This window comes from Anopheles aquasalis, chromosome 2 (assembly GCF_943734665.1).
Source record: "Anopheles aquasalis chromosome 2, idAnoAquaMG_Q_19, whole genome shotgun sequence".
Taxonomy (NCBI): Eukaryota; Metazoa; Arthropoda; class Insecta; order Diptera; family Culicidae; genus Anopheles; species Anopheles aquasalis.
In genome coordinates this window covers 71915049-71931770 of record NC_064877.1, presented here as the reverse complement: position 1 = coordinate 71931770, position 16722 = coordinate 71915049, and the positions used below count along the sequence as shown (strand labels likewise).

Genomic DNA, 16722 nt, shown 5'->3' with positions numbered 1-16722 from the left:
GAAAAAGTTGAAACAAACAAAAGGAACACTCGGAAGTGCTAGTTCTCTAGGAATGTACGGTCACCCAAGGAGACCGCGGAACCTTCTCGCTGTCATCGATGTCTAGCCCGATGATGCAGCAGCAGTGGCAGCCCCGGCCACGGTAGCAACTACAGCAGCTGTCTGGCACGGCCGCTCAACGCGATATTGACACTCATCACACCGAGCATCACCCGTCCGGCTGGCTGTCGGCTCCTATTCGCCCTCCCCAGGTACATGATCAGACATGGTGGCGGATGGTGACGGGTGGTGCTGGGTGGTGGTGATCTGCAATTCTGAATAAGGAACTGGGTGCGTATCGCACGCACGTACGCACCCGGCCCACCACACACCATAATGATAAAACGCAGGTGCCAATCCTTGAATTGATGAATCGATCAAATGAAAAAGAGAGGCCAGCTTGCCAGCCTGCCAGCCAGCCGGCCACCTTCCTTTCGCTACCACTCTGTAGCTGGTGGGGGACCCCTCGAAGGGCCATGTATCATGATACCAGCTCACGATCATTGCCCGCTGCCATGGCGGCGATCGTTCGCGTGGTGCGTGGAATTCTAAGTTCCCTCGATGGCGACGGTGACGGTGACTGGTGTCCCATACGTCACTCCATCATCATACGCATACCACGGGTCCACCAATGGTCAGACGGTGGTCCGGGCGATCATAAAAACGAAGGAATAGATATTTTAAAAGTTAACTGCTGCCACGGCACGGCGATGCGGCGAGGATGCTGCTTGACAGCCACCCAACTGAGAGAGAGAGAGAGAGGCCACTGTAGCAAGAATTTTGATTAATTAATTAAGCACACCAGGCCGTGGGTCGGTCGCAGGACTAAACACAGGGCCGAGGCCCGAGAACTAGGAGGAGAGACACGAAGAGCTTGCCATGTTGCTCGTGGTGGCGAGGTTTGAGCCCGCGCGTCGAATGATGCGAATGCGAGAGCTATGCGTGCTATGATTGCAAGTGTTTTGTGATGGCCGGACGGTCAGGCTCGAAAGGATGAAATTACCAGACACTTCCGTAGATGGTTTAATTTATCGTTCCCCGCGGATTCGCGGTGCGTTGCGACGAATACATAATTGTAGCCCGGGAGCTTTGAATAATACTTGCGTTCGCTACCCTTTTCCGGCCAGATCCGTGCCGTTGTTCGGTGGCAAATTCTCGCGGTATGCTGCGAGACAGAGAAGGTTCACAGCTTACTTGTCTCGATGAACTTGGTTTGAAGCTTTTTACCGAGTGCGCGCACTCCACCATCGAGCTCCGTTCGCTCGCTCTAAACAACTCATTAATCGAAGCAGTCGTTGGCAGTCACGGGGAGCTGACAGGCAGAACGCTGTTTCGAGATTGTGTTGAACGCAAGGTTACGGCCAGCCAGGCCAGTACCATTAGCCAGCATGTCCTCCAGCGAAACATCCATCTCGCGCTCGAACGAATCGGAACCATCGGGCAACGCATCGTTCGAGGAGCGTGTGAAGCATCTGCGCACCGCTTACCAGGACATCCTGCAGGCGAGCTTCTTTCGGCATCTCGAGCATGATTGGCTGCAACGGGCTGCCTCCGAACCTGACCTCCGGCACACACCAGCATCCCCGTCGTCAGTGGACGTGCCAACGCTCGCCAGCTATCCAAGTGACGCCGGAAGCGGCAGCTTCATCGTGCTGAATGGACGCAAATTTCCGTTGGAATGTTTTCGCCCCAGAACTCGCATAAAGCGCGACCAGCGCGGCTCACAACAAGCAACGATGGTCCGTGTCAGTGAGTCTGCCGGTTCCCGAAGTTCACCGCTGCACGATGATTATGCCAATTCGTACACGGTGCACCAGCAGCAGCAGCGGAATGTGAGCAAAAACCGTTTCCACACGGCACGGTCCCGGGCACGCCAGGACATCCGAAGCCGGCTGCACGTCGAAGAGCTACCGTACGATGCCGAACTACTCGGAGCCGGTGGAAAGCAACCATCGAAATATCGGTCCCAGTTGGCGACGGAGCTTGACGGCTACTACTGCCAGGAGCTGACGTACCGGCCACGGATTCGGCGTTTTTTGCGTCACGATGCGATTCGTCGGTTGCGCGAATCCGGTCGCCGTCAGTTCGATACGCTGTACCGGCGTGAGTATCTGTTAGGGCAACGGGGCAAGTGCCACCAGGAGGACGAGTGTTACCGGCAGCTGGCTGTGCGGTGTGGTGAACTTCAGGAAGCGATCGGCATCATCCGTCAGGAGCGTTTTAGTGCGACGATGCGAGTGCTCGATACGATGAAACCGTACTTCGAGCGTTCGGCGGCGCTGGAGCAACGACTTCGGGAGCGCCAGACCCGTATGACCACCCTCTGGAACCGTGTCGTTCAGCTGGAGAGTGTTTGGGTGCGTCGGTTGAAGTTGCAGAACTTTCTGTACCTCATCATGCCGAAGGAGTGGCGTGAACGGTACGATTGGATCCATCAGGAGCGGGCGACCGGCCAGCTTGAGGCTATTCCCGTGTCCATTGCGTGTCGCGATACTGCGAACATCCGGGATATCTACCTGGGTAACGATATCTGGGCGGTGAAGCGATTCTACGAGGAGCAGTACCTGGCGCACGAGGCCGATCGTCCGCTCCACGCGGTTTATCGTACCAGCGCCGAACTGCTGGCTGGCGTGGCCGAGCTGAACACCAACTCGATGACGCTCCTGTCGCGGCTCGATCTGATGAACTGGGTAAAAACGAACGCAGAAATTGAGTCGGCTGCTGTACGACGTTCGTTCGATCAGCGTATCCAGGATATTCGCCGTTTCATCCAGGATACGGTCGAACGGCGTCACTTCCAGCTCCAGCGTACGACCGAACTGACGCAACTCTTCCAACGGCTCGTTGATGGACCACTGCACAGCACGGTACTCCATGAACGGCACCGACAAATTGTGTCTCTGGTGACGTTGGCCTACACGAAACTACTGCCACCGGAACAACGGGAACAAAGTGGACGACGTTCGGTCAAGCTAGACGCTGGCACCTGCTTCTCGTTCATCTTCGAACTCGTCCTGCAGCTGTTGGCAGATTTCGATCGATTGCCGGCCAAACGAGTGCGTTCCATCGAGCGCCAGGTTCGATTCCGTCGTCGCCTGGAGCTGCGACAAGCGGTACGTGCGGCAGACGAAGAGCATCGCATCGGCCAACTGGCGGTACAGTTGCAGCGCGGACTGGCACCACCACACCAGAAATCGAGTGGCAAACAACGTCCTAAGCGCTCTCGGATTCACCGGAAAGAAAAGCCGTTTGTAGAACCACAACCACCGAAACCATCCCGACTCGAGGAAATCTTCCGTCTGGCGTTCGGTGAGCAAGCAACGATGACGGCCGAAGAGCGGCGCAACTTTGAGATCAACATGATCTACCAAAACTACTGCTCGGTCCAGTTCGATCACTTCCTCCGGACGATCGGTTACGAGCCGGATTACGATGTCGTGACCGAGGTGGAACGACGTGATGGTCCGGAGATTGCTCGCTTCCACTACAAGATGCTGATTCCGATCGTGATGCTACGGTTGGAGCGTTGGGTGCACCATCAGCAGCTGATGCGGCAGCGGTTGTTCCGGAAGATGTCGCTTGAGCTGGAGGCACTGGCGGAACAGTGAGCGTGGAGCTTCAAAATTTCTCATCACGGAACAGAACGCTACAAATCTTTTGGTTTTTTTTCGGTTTCCTGCATTAGCTGGAGCACTAGTGAGTCATCTAAGTACCTTTAGGTTAAGGATTCTCCGTTAGAATTGCACGTTACACGACACACCATCTTGTAGCTTTCCAGTTTCTCAAGCTTCTGGTCAGTTTATGGAAGAATTCCTTCAACTTCCCAAGTCACTCGACGCGCCTGGCGTTACCTTAAACATGCGAACCTGACATGTGAGAAGCTTCTGGTAGCGAACTCTCCATTCGCTCACTCTAAGCTACTCTCCTTTCGTTCCACCGAACAATTGTTCCTCCGGCCAAGCCAAGCGTCTCCGAAATACCGGCCAGACGAACAACAGACAGCAGGAACGCCCTGGCTCGCATACCTCGCATAGAACTCGCGCCACTATGTAACCGTTACGCGTGTGCATCGCAGGAACTGGTGTAGTAATAGCACACCTTGCGGCCCCTTACCAACTGTTACCGGAACTGGAAGCACACGGGAGGGGTACTGTATTTTTTTTTTTTGCTCCGCTGATGATGGTGATGATGGCCGGCGATGATGGTGAATGAATAATTTGATCGTTTTTTAAACACGTTGTTAAATGTTAATGGTTGTAAAAGGAGGTTTTTTTTCTCTGGGAGAACCACGGGAACCCCCGGAACCCCGTTGTTACTGTGTCCACGGATGTGCGCGTTCCGCTGTCTGTCTTTTGCCGACTCTCTGCCCGTGTATGCGTTTGTGTGGCCAGAACAAGGGAGATAGACTGCGTTGCGGCTTCAGTTGATGGTGGTTCATCAACATTCCTTGCACTCTCATCTGTTGTGTGCACTCCAAGGCGGCGCGCACACAGTGTGTTATCATGCTGCAATTTGCCACCTGGAGGAACTTCCCGATACCGATAGCAAGGCGATAGCAGAACCAGACGCCGGTTGCCGGCCATCGGGACCCCCGGGACCACCGGCTGCTTCAACCGTTAATCGCATTCCGGGTGCAGAATCGCAGAAACAGCGATGGCCAGGGCCAGGGGATCGGTGAGGTGGACAAATTAGCAAACAATGGTCACCGCGGTACCGGCACGCACGGCGAAAAAGATTGTTCAGTGCCGTCCGGGCAAACAAGATGGCCGTCGATGCGGTGCGGGCCTTGGTACAAACCATGCTACCGCCACCATCGCCACGATCGCCGACGGAACCACCCGTAATTAGAGCATAATTAATTCCCCGCCACCGGGCGGAAAGGCAATTACGGACCCGGCCAAGGGGCATCTCGATGCCGATGTCTTACATCAAAATGGTTTCCACCGTTGACGGTGGCGATGGTGTAGAACTCCCTCCTGAACAGTAGAAAGGGGAAGGAGGTCGTCGTGGAAGTCTAGCTGCTGCTGGTACCAAGGAAAATGGCCTCCGATCCAATTGGCCTTGCCTCCTGGCTGGCTGGCTAGCTGGCTGGCGTGTTCTTGGTGAAATTAATAATTAATTTTCTCATTAAATATTAATACAAACTCAGCCCAAGGGGAGCATGGAGCATACAGAGTGCGAGCTCCACGGTCGCTTCTTCCATCACGACCATTGCTTTCTGGCCTGCGCGGTGGTTTCTAGGGGGCTCGATCGTGGAGGCGTGTGAAGTCTGGTGAGTAACCTAGCAGCCAGCACTTCGCCCAGGACTCCTGGGATCGAACGCTCGCGCTCCAAAAATCACAAAGGTTGTTAGGACCGAAATGAAGGGCACCGCTCGTCCGACGCGTTACTTTCGGTGATTTAATATTTTTCCCGTTTTTTTGTTCAACGATTCCTCCAACGGACGACCAATCAATTACGTGGTTTGGGAGTAAACTGCCCCCTTCCCCGTAAAGGACCACTGAACACGCACAGGGCTGGTCGTTAGTTAGAAACTGATTTTTCCTGATTTTCTCCCACCCCCGGGGGAGCAGCAGGTTACATAATAAATAGAGGAAATTAGTGCATCCATCAGGCGAGCGCACAACCCACCCACGAACAGAGAAATACCTGGCCTCAGTTCAGGGGCGCAGGGTTCATTTCCGCAACACCAATTGGCACCGACCGGAGGAGAAATTATGCGAATGACCGAATGAGGCAGTAAATTTGATAAATTAAAAACATAATTGCCCATCCAGGCCCGGGGTGGGGCTGAGGATACTCCATGCTGGAGAGTCGACACTCATTTACGCTTGATGGATACTGCATCCGGTTGGATGATGGGATTCAATTAATCTCGTCCATGGCTCACAGAGACCCCTTGATTGGTCCTCGGGTCTTTTGAAGGGCCTCCACACTTCAAAAGCCATCAATCGACGGTTGCAAGCCCTCGGCCACCACGAGTAATCCGATGCTACGCTACGGGCGTGATTGTAATCAATTGCATCCCCTCCAAATATCGCACAGCATTATTTATGTAATTATTTATTGAAACAATGATGGCCAGCTCATTATGCTTTCGAATTGGTGGTGAAGCTCTCATCACGATGGAGACGCCCAACCGCTCACGCCACCGCCGAGGTTAAAAATGGATGGAAAGCACAATATTTGACCCCAAAGCACAATATTTGACGTACGGTTCGATCGTGTCACCACGAGGCTAGCGAAGGGGCGATACGAACATACGCCCAACGGCCAGGAACCGCGAACCGCACGTCCCACGATTATGCCATAAATCAAAGCGCGTCCAGCAGCGTCACTGAGCCGCAACCACGCGCCGCACACCGACACCGAGCGGGCAAGTCAGTTAAGGAAAACAACATTTGTGAAATTGTTTCCGCACCGTTTGAGCGCGCACCCCGTGCAGCGCAGTTTTGCGGTTGATTTGCAATAAAAATATTTCATTTCACTCCCCCTCTTTTTGTTTCTCTGCGCTTCAGCCCAGCCGAGTATCGGTTGCATCCCTACAGACAGCCGACAGGCGTTGTTGCGGCGTTCCATAATGTTGCATGGATCATTTAAAAAGAAAGAAATGCACAAAACTGGCTGCACTGCATTGCTGCTGCACTTCGAAATGCACCGCACAGTGAGCACAGTATCATATCACCATCACCCCCACCACTGCCGTCAGCCACGCACAGAGGACCAGTTGAAGTGGCTCAAATCAGTGAATCCAACCGTTCGTGTGCGCCCTCAATGTGTCACCATGTGCAGCTGGTGGCGACAAGGACACTAGCAGGGCACCTACGAAGAGGTTCTATGCGGGTTTTTTTTCCTTTTCGTTTTCTGTGCATTTCAATTCATCATGTGCTCGTCGCGTCGCGCTTTGCCGACGTACAGCAACAAGTGGTCACCACGGAGCAGGATATATGGGATGCAGTACTTTCCGGGCACAGTATGACTGCATCCGATGCAGTTATTGGTGGCTTTCGAGGGGAGATTTAGTTTATTTTTGATCAACAAAAGAGAGATTTTTGCGATTTTGTTTTGATGAAACTATTCCCATAATTTGCTTTCGAAATTATCATATTAAAGATCAACTTTTCAACAACATTAGGCCAGGTTTTGGAGAATATTCTTGAAAAAAAAGGAATCCTTGGCGTGGCGTGTTGCGCTTAGTTCGCTCGGCGTAGTGCGCTCGAGAATTCTGTTGCTTCGTGTTGCTATGATTAATTCAATAAATTTGGTCTATTGTTTTATAACAATACTAGCACAGCAAAATTCAGTGAAAAGTGTGTATTAAATGTTGGATGATAAATTAAGTACATGAGCATCATATAGAGATTGCATAATTGAAAGAAAATTCCACATTCACATCCGTTTCTTTACTGAGAAACATTCTGCCATACACCATAGCAAAGCACTACCACCGATGTGTGCTGCAAAATGTCATAAAACACTCAACCACGAGTGACATCATCACCTCCCCAGGGGGCCCAGTTTACTAGACCTCCCAGGCTGTCAGCCGCGCGTACAACCGGAAGCATAGTTTATGAGACTTTGCCACCAATGTGACATCGTCGGCAAGGCGCGCACCTTCATATCGGCCGCTGTCGGTGACACCAAACCACATGCACCACGAGCGCAGGTTATGAACGGGCTTAGCGTATCGATCGGCAACAAGAAAACCACAACCGACGGCCGCACTACATATGCACCCTTTCCCTTGCCCCTCCTGGGGTCCCAAGTCACGTTCACCGATAAGTGTGTTGTCACCTGAGGCCAGACTTGGTGGCACAAAAACTTTCAACCAGATGACAGCGGACCTCCACGGCGCTCGTTTCGTCCCCTGGGGAGTGGGGAACTTGACGGATTGCCGCGTTCGCTGTTATGCTGGAGGCCACGTTAGCAGTAGACGACCACGACCGCTACCGAGGTAGATTATTGTGATAATGAGCATAATTTATGATCGATTTTAATGTCGCGAAAAGGAAAAATGATACTTCCAAGTGCCTTTGGGGAGTGCAGCCCATGTTTGCCTTTTCTGCGTCAATAAACTCCGATCAAGCATCGTTTCATCGTTTCGCTAGACTCCATTTGCCAGCGAGGAGCGCAGCTTCCGAGTTCGTGGAACGCCCAACGAACGCCCTCCACCACGCCAGGCATGGCATGGCTCTAGCCAAACGTGTTCACAACTTTGTTGTAGACTAATCGCTCCGGTAGCATCTTTACGGGCTCCACTCTCTGGTCCTCTCCGTGTGCGCCAGCATCACCATATCTCGCTCGTCCATTCTCGGTGTGCGCCACGCGTGTGTGGATCGACCAGCGAACGTGGTATGGGCAAGTGTATGAACTGGTTCGGGAACCTGAATACCTCGCATCTTCCAGCTCCTCCTTCGTTACCCTTCACGAGGGTTTTAAAGCCGAAACACACCTCGCACCGCCACTGGCTGGATGCGTACGAGAAAACTTGCGGCGAACACACTTTTGTTTTAGACAACCTGTTCCCCTCAGAGGGAGAGACAGAGAGATGGTGAGGTGGTTTGAGCGGCCAGCGAGCGCGGAAATGTGAAGTTGATAAAATTAGTATCTTCTTTAAATGGTTGCTAGTTGATTAATTAGTTTCTAATCTAAACGAGAGCCTCGGCGTTGTACCACGTTTAAAAACTCGTTATAGTTAATGATGCAATTATTCATTCTCTTTGTCATTCTGCCTCACTTTTGGAGTGTTGGGACACAGCGGGTTCGTTTGCTGTTGTTGATTAATTGTAGTCTTTGCCAAAGCTTCCTCCATGTTCGGTATCGATTGGAAAACTTGCCCCCAATGTTTCATTCAGTGTGTCTAAATGTCCTTTACGCTTAGTTTCCTTTACTATAAACTCTGCTTGTACTCTGCATACCTGATATGAAGTGTTGTATGCGTATTTTTCAAGATTCTAAGTTGAAAAGCGTTCCATGAAACACCCTGAAACCCCCGAATGAATGAACGAATCGCGGTAACTTACCCTTTCATACTGATAAAATGGGCGACTTGGTCCGGCACGGCCGTACAAATAAGGATAGTATGCACCGTACATAACTTCCGGGCAGGACACTGCCATTGCGCTCTGGAAACGCTCGATACGCACCGAAAACCACCCACTTTTGCGAGCACACTGCCAGTCAACACTGCCACTGGGTACACCACCACTGGTACACCCTTGGCTCTAAACCTTGGGAACGTTGGACCCTCGAACCACTACCGCACACCACTCACGCTATCTTAGCTTGACGCTGCTTGAGATGAATGTTGAATGGAAGATACAATCGAATCGGCACAGATCTACCCCGGTGCAACTATCAAAGCACAACCGCTTGACGTTGGCCACCAGAGACCACACAACGCACGAATTCACCCCGTAACACACAACAAACTGCTAAGAATCCTGCGAGTAGCACAATCAGCACCGGCGTCGTCGCTGGCCGGTTCTCTACACTTTCAAGTCACTTGGAGTCACTTGAGCCACGAATCTTGAGACTTTTCACTGCCTTTGAGAAGGACCGGCGGCACGGGGCTGGCTACCAGTTCGATTGCATCATCGGTCGAACTGCAACGAGGTTTTGTTGCACCACCTCAAGCACCACCACCAGCATCTGCAACATCAACAACATCGTCATCGTGACGATGCCGCCACCGTGTCGGTCGTTCTGCACATCGATTGCACAAGTACGCGGCACTAATTAATCCGGGAGGCCACTACGGTGTGGAGTTTTTTTTTTATTTCTCCCTCCCTTCCTTCTTTTGCTTCTTTCGTGTCGTTCTGCTGCTGCTGCTTCTTTCCAGCTCCAGCAAACCGTATTAACAATCAATAGATTCACCGGCGGGCCAAGGCTTGGGACCAAGACTGGACGGGACGTATAGCTGTCACTGGCCGCGAGTTGAGGTGTTTGCTGAGGGGCTACTGCCAAGGGGCTGCCACTCAATAGGGCAAGGTTTTCACAGCGTAGCGAGAGAGAGCAAGCAAGTGCAGTGTTTAGAAACCAACAATCGAACGTCACAGTTGCAGGCCACACAATCGGACACTGGTGGATGGATAACAGATTTCGATTCCACGCTATTGAGCTCTCACTGCGTTTTTCACGACACGGACACACCTTTCCACGACAACACTCGTTGCATTTGATGGTGAGGTTTTTTTGGGGGCTTTGTTCTTCAGGAACTACGGGCACAGGAGACACCAAAACACAATACTCGCGGATAGCACAGCCTCTCGACTGATACCAGCATGAACCAGTCTCTGACTACGAGCCGTAACCGTTGACGATCGATCGTCTCGTCTTCTTCTGATCAACTGTTCAGCTTCTGCTGCTGCTGCTATCAGCTGCCGTCGGTGCAGTCCGTCTTGAGTCCGCTGAAAGAAAGTAGGAGACAAGAAAAAGAAGAAGCAACGTGAGTATGTTTGTGCGGAGCTTGAATTAAGAGAAGGTAAATCATCTCTATTCACCAGCGCTCTCCCTGACTGGCTGGCCTGGCGGCAGCGAACCGTACGAAACGGGGTAATCGATAAAAAAACGATTAGCTTTCCCCCATAGAAGACACACTCGCACTCGTTTTCTATTTATGCTCGGCCACGATACCACGGAACGGCTACGAAGGCTACGCAGAAAAAACAAACAAACAAACAGACGCACGAACGCACGCGTTTGCATCAAACGGCAGCCAGTCTTGGTGACAAAATGGTTGCAAATTTATGCACTCCACCATTCGCGACCATGCTGCTGCTGTTGCTGCTGCTGCTGCACAACATAAAGCACCTGCGATCGGCGCACGTTTACCGACGGCCTTTTCGCCTCGCGCTCGGTAGCATATTTTAAAAGCCGGCGCGACATTCACCCGGCGGTTCCGCGCCACGGTGGCAACGGCAAAAAACGTGCGACACCACACGAGACCACGAGCGCTATATAGCCGGACGGAGCGAAGTGACGCACATCACTCATCGGGATCGACTGTGGTCCGAGAAGGAGGAGATGGAGGACCGGGGTCCGGTACGAGTGTTGTTGAAAGGTGAGAAATCGTACCTTTATTTATTGCACTCTGCGCTGCGCTGCACAGAAAGAAAGCACAACTCAACCGGCGATCCAAATGGATGTGCAGAAGCGCAATACGATCACGCTTGTGATGAGAAATTTATTTGAGCAATAATTTAAATTGGTTACGCGCCTAAGGACTTAGAAGAGCGAGTGTGTTTGGTGGTGAGCGATGCGTCTTTCAATCGAAAGAAGGTGATTAGTTGCTTGATTTATGGAAGCTTTTGTTAATTAATGCAGCGCCATACACACTAGAAGATGTTTAATTAGTGAGCAAAAGTATTACTTGCACTCGTAGTATAGATTACATTTGCACTCGAAGTGCAGGTTGCCTACAGAATTCCTCAAATGAAGTTACTTAATTTGTTGAGAAAACCAAACCGTCCCTTCTTCCTTTACGCGCTTCCAAGACATTAAAAACCGCTACCAGACCACCCACTCCTTCCACAAAACCACGGCAAACAACAGCATCTCTTAAAGGAAGCGGAAGGATGCGAAAACCATAATTACTCGGTGCGGCTTAGATTTACCACCCCGGGGGGGTTCCAACGCGATTTACTCCAAACGGGGCGACCCTCAATCTCTCTTCTCACTTTGATTGCGTTTCATTTCCATGGCAACACACAATGAAAGGACAAGCGCAAAGACGCTCGGGACGTGGAGTGCCAGTAGGCGAGGCACATAAAAGAGTGTAATTAGTATGCAAGACTGGTCGCGACGCGCAGCTAGGGCCCATCATGCCCTCTTGCCACCCCGGGGGTCGAAGGTTGCCCGCAAAAACCGCCATTGTCCTCGGGAAAAGGGAGCACACGCGAGCGGCAATTTCCCATCGCACTAAACTAAACTTTTCCCGCCCGCATCCGGCGCATAATGGTGACCTTCTTCTTCTTCTTCTTTCAGGCCTCCTTAACCTTTCTATTATGTTGCCCAGACCCCCGGTGAGGGGAAATTCAACAAAAGGAAATGGCTTTGTTCGAGCAGGAAAAGGAATCAATCCGAACCCACCGAAAAAAGCACCCCGTGAGCATTCTGCGATGTTTCGCCATTTTTACGACACTGGAAAGGCCATAAAGACATCGGAAGTTTTATGAGATTTTCCGCCACAAATACATGGGCACGCCGTGAGTAATGGAGCACTGTCTGTGCTGCGGATTGTCGACAGTTTTCCCGATACTCGCACGATAGTCGAGTGGATTGGAAAAGGCATTTTCTTTGCCGTTTTTTTCCTGTTACTGTGAAGCGTTAAGTGTGAAAGACAAACGGGCGCACTCCAATGAGATGGGAAAATGATGATCCCCTCCACGACCACTATCATTATATTGACAGAGCAATGATGATGGCATGATGAATACCCCATGCATCGCGAGGTATGCAAACTATCGCTCATTAGCATGTACAGCACCATCATAGGCGTTGTTGGTGATTATCACGCAATGGACGGAACATGCAGAGCCCACCTGAGAGGCTCGTTGCAAATGGCATGCGTCAAGCGGCGATCGATTTCAAGTGCGTGCATCCACGTGAGTACGAAACAATGGACACAAACGCACCGGTTTGGCCACCACAAAGGGCTCAGGAGTGGAATAGTTTTTTTGCAAACTTGGCCATCCTTTTCGAGTTCTTTGAATTGCACTGAGCAAGCCACCTTGGAGTGTGGCACCTGCACCACCATCGTGCTTTCGTCGATGAATCCGTGCAGAACGGTGGCTTGGGTGGCCCTGTGGCGGTGGTGATGGCGGCCGCCTCCTTGGAGCAATAACTCAGCGTAACCTGGCGAGTCGTAAGGAGAGCTATTAAGAGTGCCGTATAATAGTCGGCCATAACTCGTGCGCACACGACGATAATGAACGTTTGCGATGCAACACCATTGCATCGCCTGCTTTGCTCCAATATCCTTGCCCGATGAAACGGTTCGTTGGAAGTGTATTTCGCACATACCACCACGACTCGTAATCGATACTTGCGATGCCAACTCAGCGTTGCCTTGGAGCAAACGAGCCAAACCAAAAGGCAACCTTTATCTACGGGGTCAATGGAATGGCTTGCGTGTCCTTGCGAAGTGATAAATGTACCCGCTGTAGCTGCTAATGGCTCCTTAAGGTAGGTTCTGCATCCCCATGGAAAAGGGGCGCCATTTTAAAATGCGTTTCAACAAAATTACCACTACAGCTGGCGTCAGGGCGACCAAGGGACGCAAAGCGAGCCATGATTGTTTGTCAAAACATCACACATGCGCCCTGACCGCCGGCTTCGTCGATACAATAAAGATGGACGCCTCGTTGGACACCCACCGCCGAGTTTAGAGTTCTAAACTCCTCATCTCCCACCTCCCTCCCTCCCAAATTCCCCCATCCGGTCAATGGCCGGGTACGGTGAAATATTCTAGAGCACATTTTCGGCGCGCATCGAATAGCCCAGCTTCAAATTACTCGTCGTTGACCCCGGAGGAGCATCCCTGCCAAAGTGGCGGCCTTGGGGAGGTGGTGATCCTCGTGGCATGGTGGCGTTCTCGCAGGACGAATACCTACGGATGTGTGCGTGCGTACACGAGAAGGAATCTACAAAATCTCGTTCGTCAGCCAGCGTGTGCGCGCGTTTGCAGTGGAATGTCCTGGGCAAATGGCGGGGCAAGCGCCGACGACGACGACGTCGACGGAGCAAATAACAAGAATAATCTCGTGGGTTGTTGGTTGAGGTGCTGCTAGGTCGGGTGAGTGGGTGTCTAGCCGTTCCTTGGCGTTCCTAGAATATGCGAGATGCGAGTCAACAACGCCGACTGTCACGTGCCGCGTGCTGTTTTGTTGTGAACGCGCTTGTCACCCTCATCCTTTTCGTCGTGGTCGTACAATGAACTTGTCAAACTTACCGCGTCGATCGAATTGCTATCGTGTCGCCAGATGGAGTTTGGACGAGTCCTCTGGAGCCTCACTGAAAGGACCTCACCGGTCTGCCGGTGTTCGAGATAATCCTTTCCTCACTGCGAACCCCCACTGTGACGAAGTGTCATGTCGGTATCGAGAACTGACACTTACTCGTCGTCGTCGTCGTAGTATCATCAACGGCAAACACTCAATCGCATCCTCATGTGGGTGTATATGTGTGTGTACGTGCTTCACTCGTTCCACTAGGATTAGACACTACCGGCAACACTACCAGCGCGGATCTGCAGGCATTTCGAAGACAACTATCATTCACCACCACCACCACCACGCACACGGTACGAGCCACCTTCTGATTCTGATCATCTCAGCACACTTTTGGTCACCATCGCGACAAATATGCGACACGCACAACAGGTAGACACAACAGAACACACGCAATCCGGGACGCAATCGGACGAAAATTGGAATCCGGCCACCAGTGGCCAACGCGCACACGACCGGAAACGACACGGCAGTAGAGTGGCAGGATTACGATCCAATAATGCTGTTACGCACTCTACGCGTTGCTTGCTTTGGTTTTCGGGGGCTACGGCTGCCGATGATGTTGATGCTATGCTCTGATGCTGTCTGCTGATGCTGATCGGAAGAACGCACGCGGTCCCGCGGTGTTCGAACAAGAAGTGCGAGCAAACGTGTTGGTGGTGCTCTGCGTGCGTGCGTTGGTGACACCGCGAGGTAAGAAGCGCACGACTAGTCATCCCTTTCATCCCTTAGGTTGTTGCATCCTTTAGGGGTTGCACACGCACACCAGCAGACCGATGTGCGTGATCATTGTTTCTCTCTTTTTCAATGGGGGTGAGTGAAACAAACATAGCTGTCTCGCTTTTCCGGCAGCGCAAAGCATAAGAAAAGGTGTCACCCTTTGCGATTGCACCCCCACCCCGTTTCTTCCACACGAATGCATTTGTGCATCAGGCAGCAGCGTTATGATTCCGGGTGCTCGGTGTGTGCGCAGGATCGCTGGACCAACAACAACAGCAACAACAACAGGCAAACAAACAGCCACCATTATCCCGCTCCAGCGACGGAACCGATAACAATCATGCAACCCTTCTACTGGCAAAACCACCCCATTCGATTTCGTGTGTTGGTGGCATCGCGGAACAGCGCAGGTTGTTGGTGAGTGTGCGCGCGGATTTCCTTTTCTCGCCACCAGGACCAGGATGACGATGGCATGGCGCTCCGTTCCTTCCACCCCTGGTTGATTTTTTGATTAAGTTATGATACACTCCGCGGACGACTGCTCTCTTGCACAGCATCGCAACCATATCGCGCGCGACCCTTGCCATCGGTCCTCCGGTTAGCCGTTCGTCCATCCGAATCCAAGCCCTCGTGATCCGGGGAGGGAGAGAAGGGAGAAGGACAGGAGTTTCGCATACGAGTGTGTACCGTGAGGCGGCAGGCAGCATTCCTGGGCTTCGCTCGATCGCACCGAACGATGATGTTAGGGGGTGCTAGGGTGGGTTATGGAGTGCGTTTGGTCCCGATTGATAACACGTAACTGTGCCGAAAGAGCCTGATTTTTGATTTTCTTTTTTTCTGGTTGTTGGATGGACGGTTCTCCAGTTATCCTCTGCCAGCGCGCTCCCCATTCTACTTCCACACAGATACGCGCCTTCAGTCATGGTGTCTCATGTTCCTGGGGTAGTTTGTTTTGCTTTTGCACCGTGGAGCCGCTTCATGAAAGCTCTCTCATCCTCGACGTGGCCTCCTCAACATGATTGTGAATGATTGTTGGTTTTTCGCATCACTTTACCACTTGTTGTACCACACGGCCGGTGTCGTCATCGAGAAGGATGATCTAGTCGGGCACCAGTTGAATAGTTCGATGGTAGGGATGCGATGGGATCCTAGCAACCGAAATTGCGTGGAAACCATTTTTTTGCCTCTTTCATCGCCGCTCACTACGCTATGGGGGAACACTTTGCACTATATGTTCTCTCTATGCTGTGTGCTTTTCCAAACCATCACCCTCATCCCTTAGAAGGGGTAGAAAAACTCTTAATCGTTTTCCACCAGCAAAAAGCGGACGGCATAGCCGAACGACAGACATCCTTCTGGAGTATCAATCGACTGTAGCGTACGGTACGGTAGCGCACTTATTAGCGACCGTTTGGAATGCAGTCCTGTGCACGCCATGCTGTTGCCGGAGCAGAGAATGCACTAGCCACTGGGAGAAGAAGAAGAAGTAGAAGAGAGGGAAAACCGGATCGATATACGTCCCGGTCTTCAACAGTTGGTCCACGATGAACCCGGGGAGCCGGTGCGAAATGATGGAATGACTTTCGATCGCCGATACGGCGCGATACGGCAATGAATGGAAATGGTTTTCGGAACTGGTTCCAATAACGGACAAACCAGTGCTGTGCGGTATGAGCTTGTGCTTGCCTGGGCTGCTCATCTGTCGATTCATGGGCGATGAATGGGGTGCAAGTGATGGCGGTGGCCAGGAAGTTCTATCATTCGCCAGCAGGCGAATAGCATCACTAAACCGTCCAAAGGATGCAACGCAGAAGAACAGAGTTTGTAGCTAATGATGTCTTTCTGTGCTCACACAACGCACGTACAATTCAACGTAATTCAATTAAACAGTTATAAGTGAAGTAGAAATGAACCATAGTGTTAGGCAGTAGAGTGAGCAGAGTTTTAAATATTC

At 51.8% G+C, this 16722-nt stretch overlaps 1 protein-coding gene across 3 annotated transcripts in view; it reads right to left on the bottom strand.

The window, feature by feature from the left end:
• Positions 1-14169, bottom strand: part of LOC126581427 (protein vestigial) — a 47044-nt gene extending 32875 nt beyond the window's left edge. For all 3 annotated transcript variants that reach the window (XM_050245078.1, XM_050245080.1, XM_050245079.1), the window contains exons 1-2: positions 13991-14169; positions 9063-10448 (exon numbers count right to left, since the gene is read on the bottom strand). In XM_050245078.1, the coding sequence (XP_050101035.1) occupies positions 9063-9158 (96 nt within the window). In that variant the 5' untranslated portion in view covers positions 9159-10448; positions 13991-14169. The remainder of the gene's footprint in view (positions 1-9062; positions 10449-13990) is intronic.
• Between the last annotated feature and the right edge of the window lie 2553 nt (positions 14170-16722).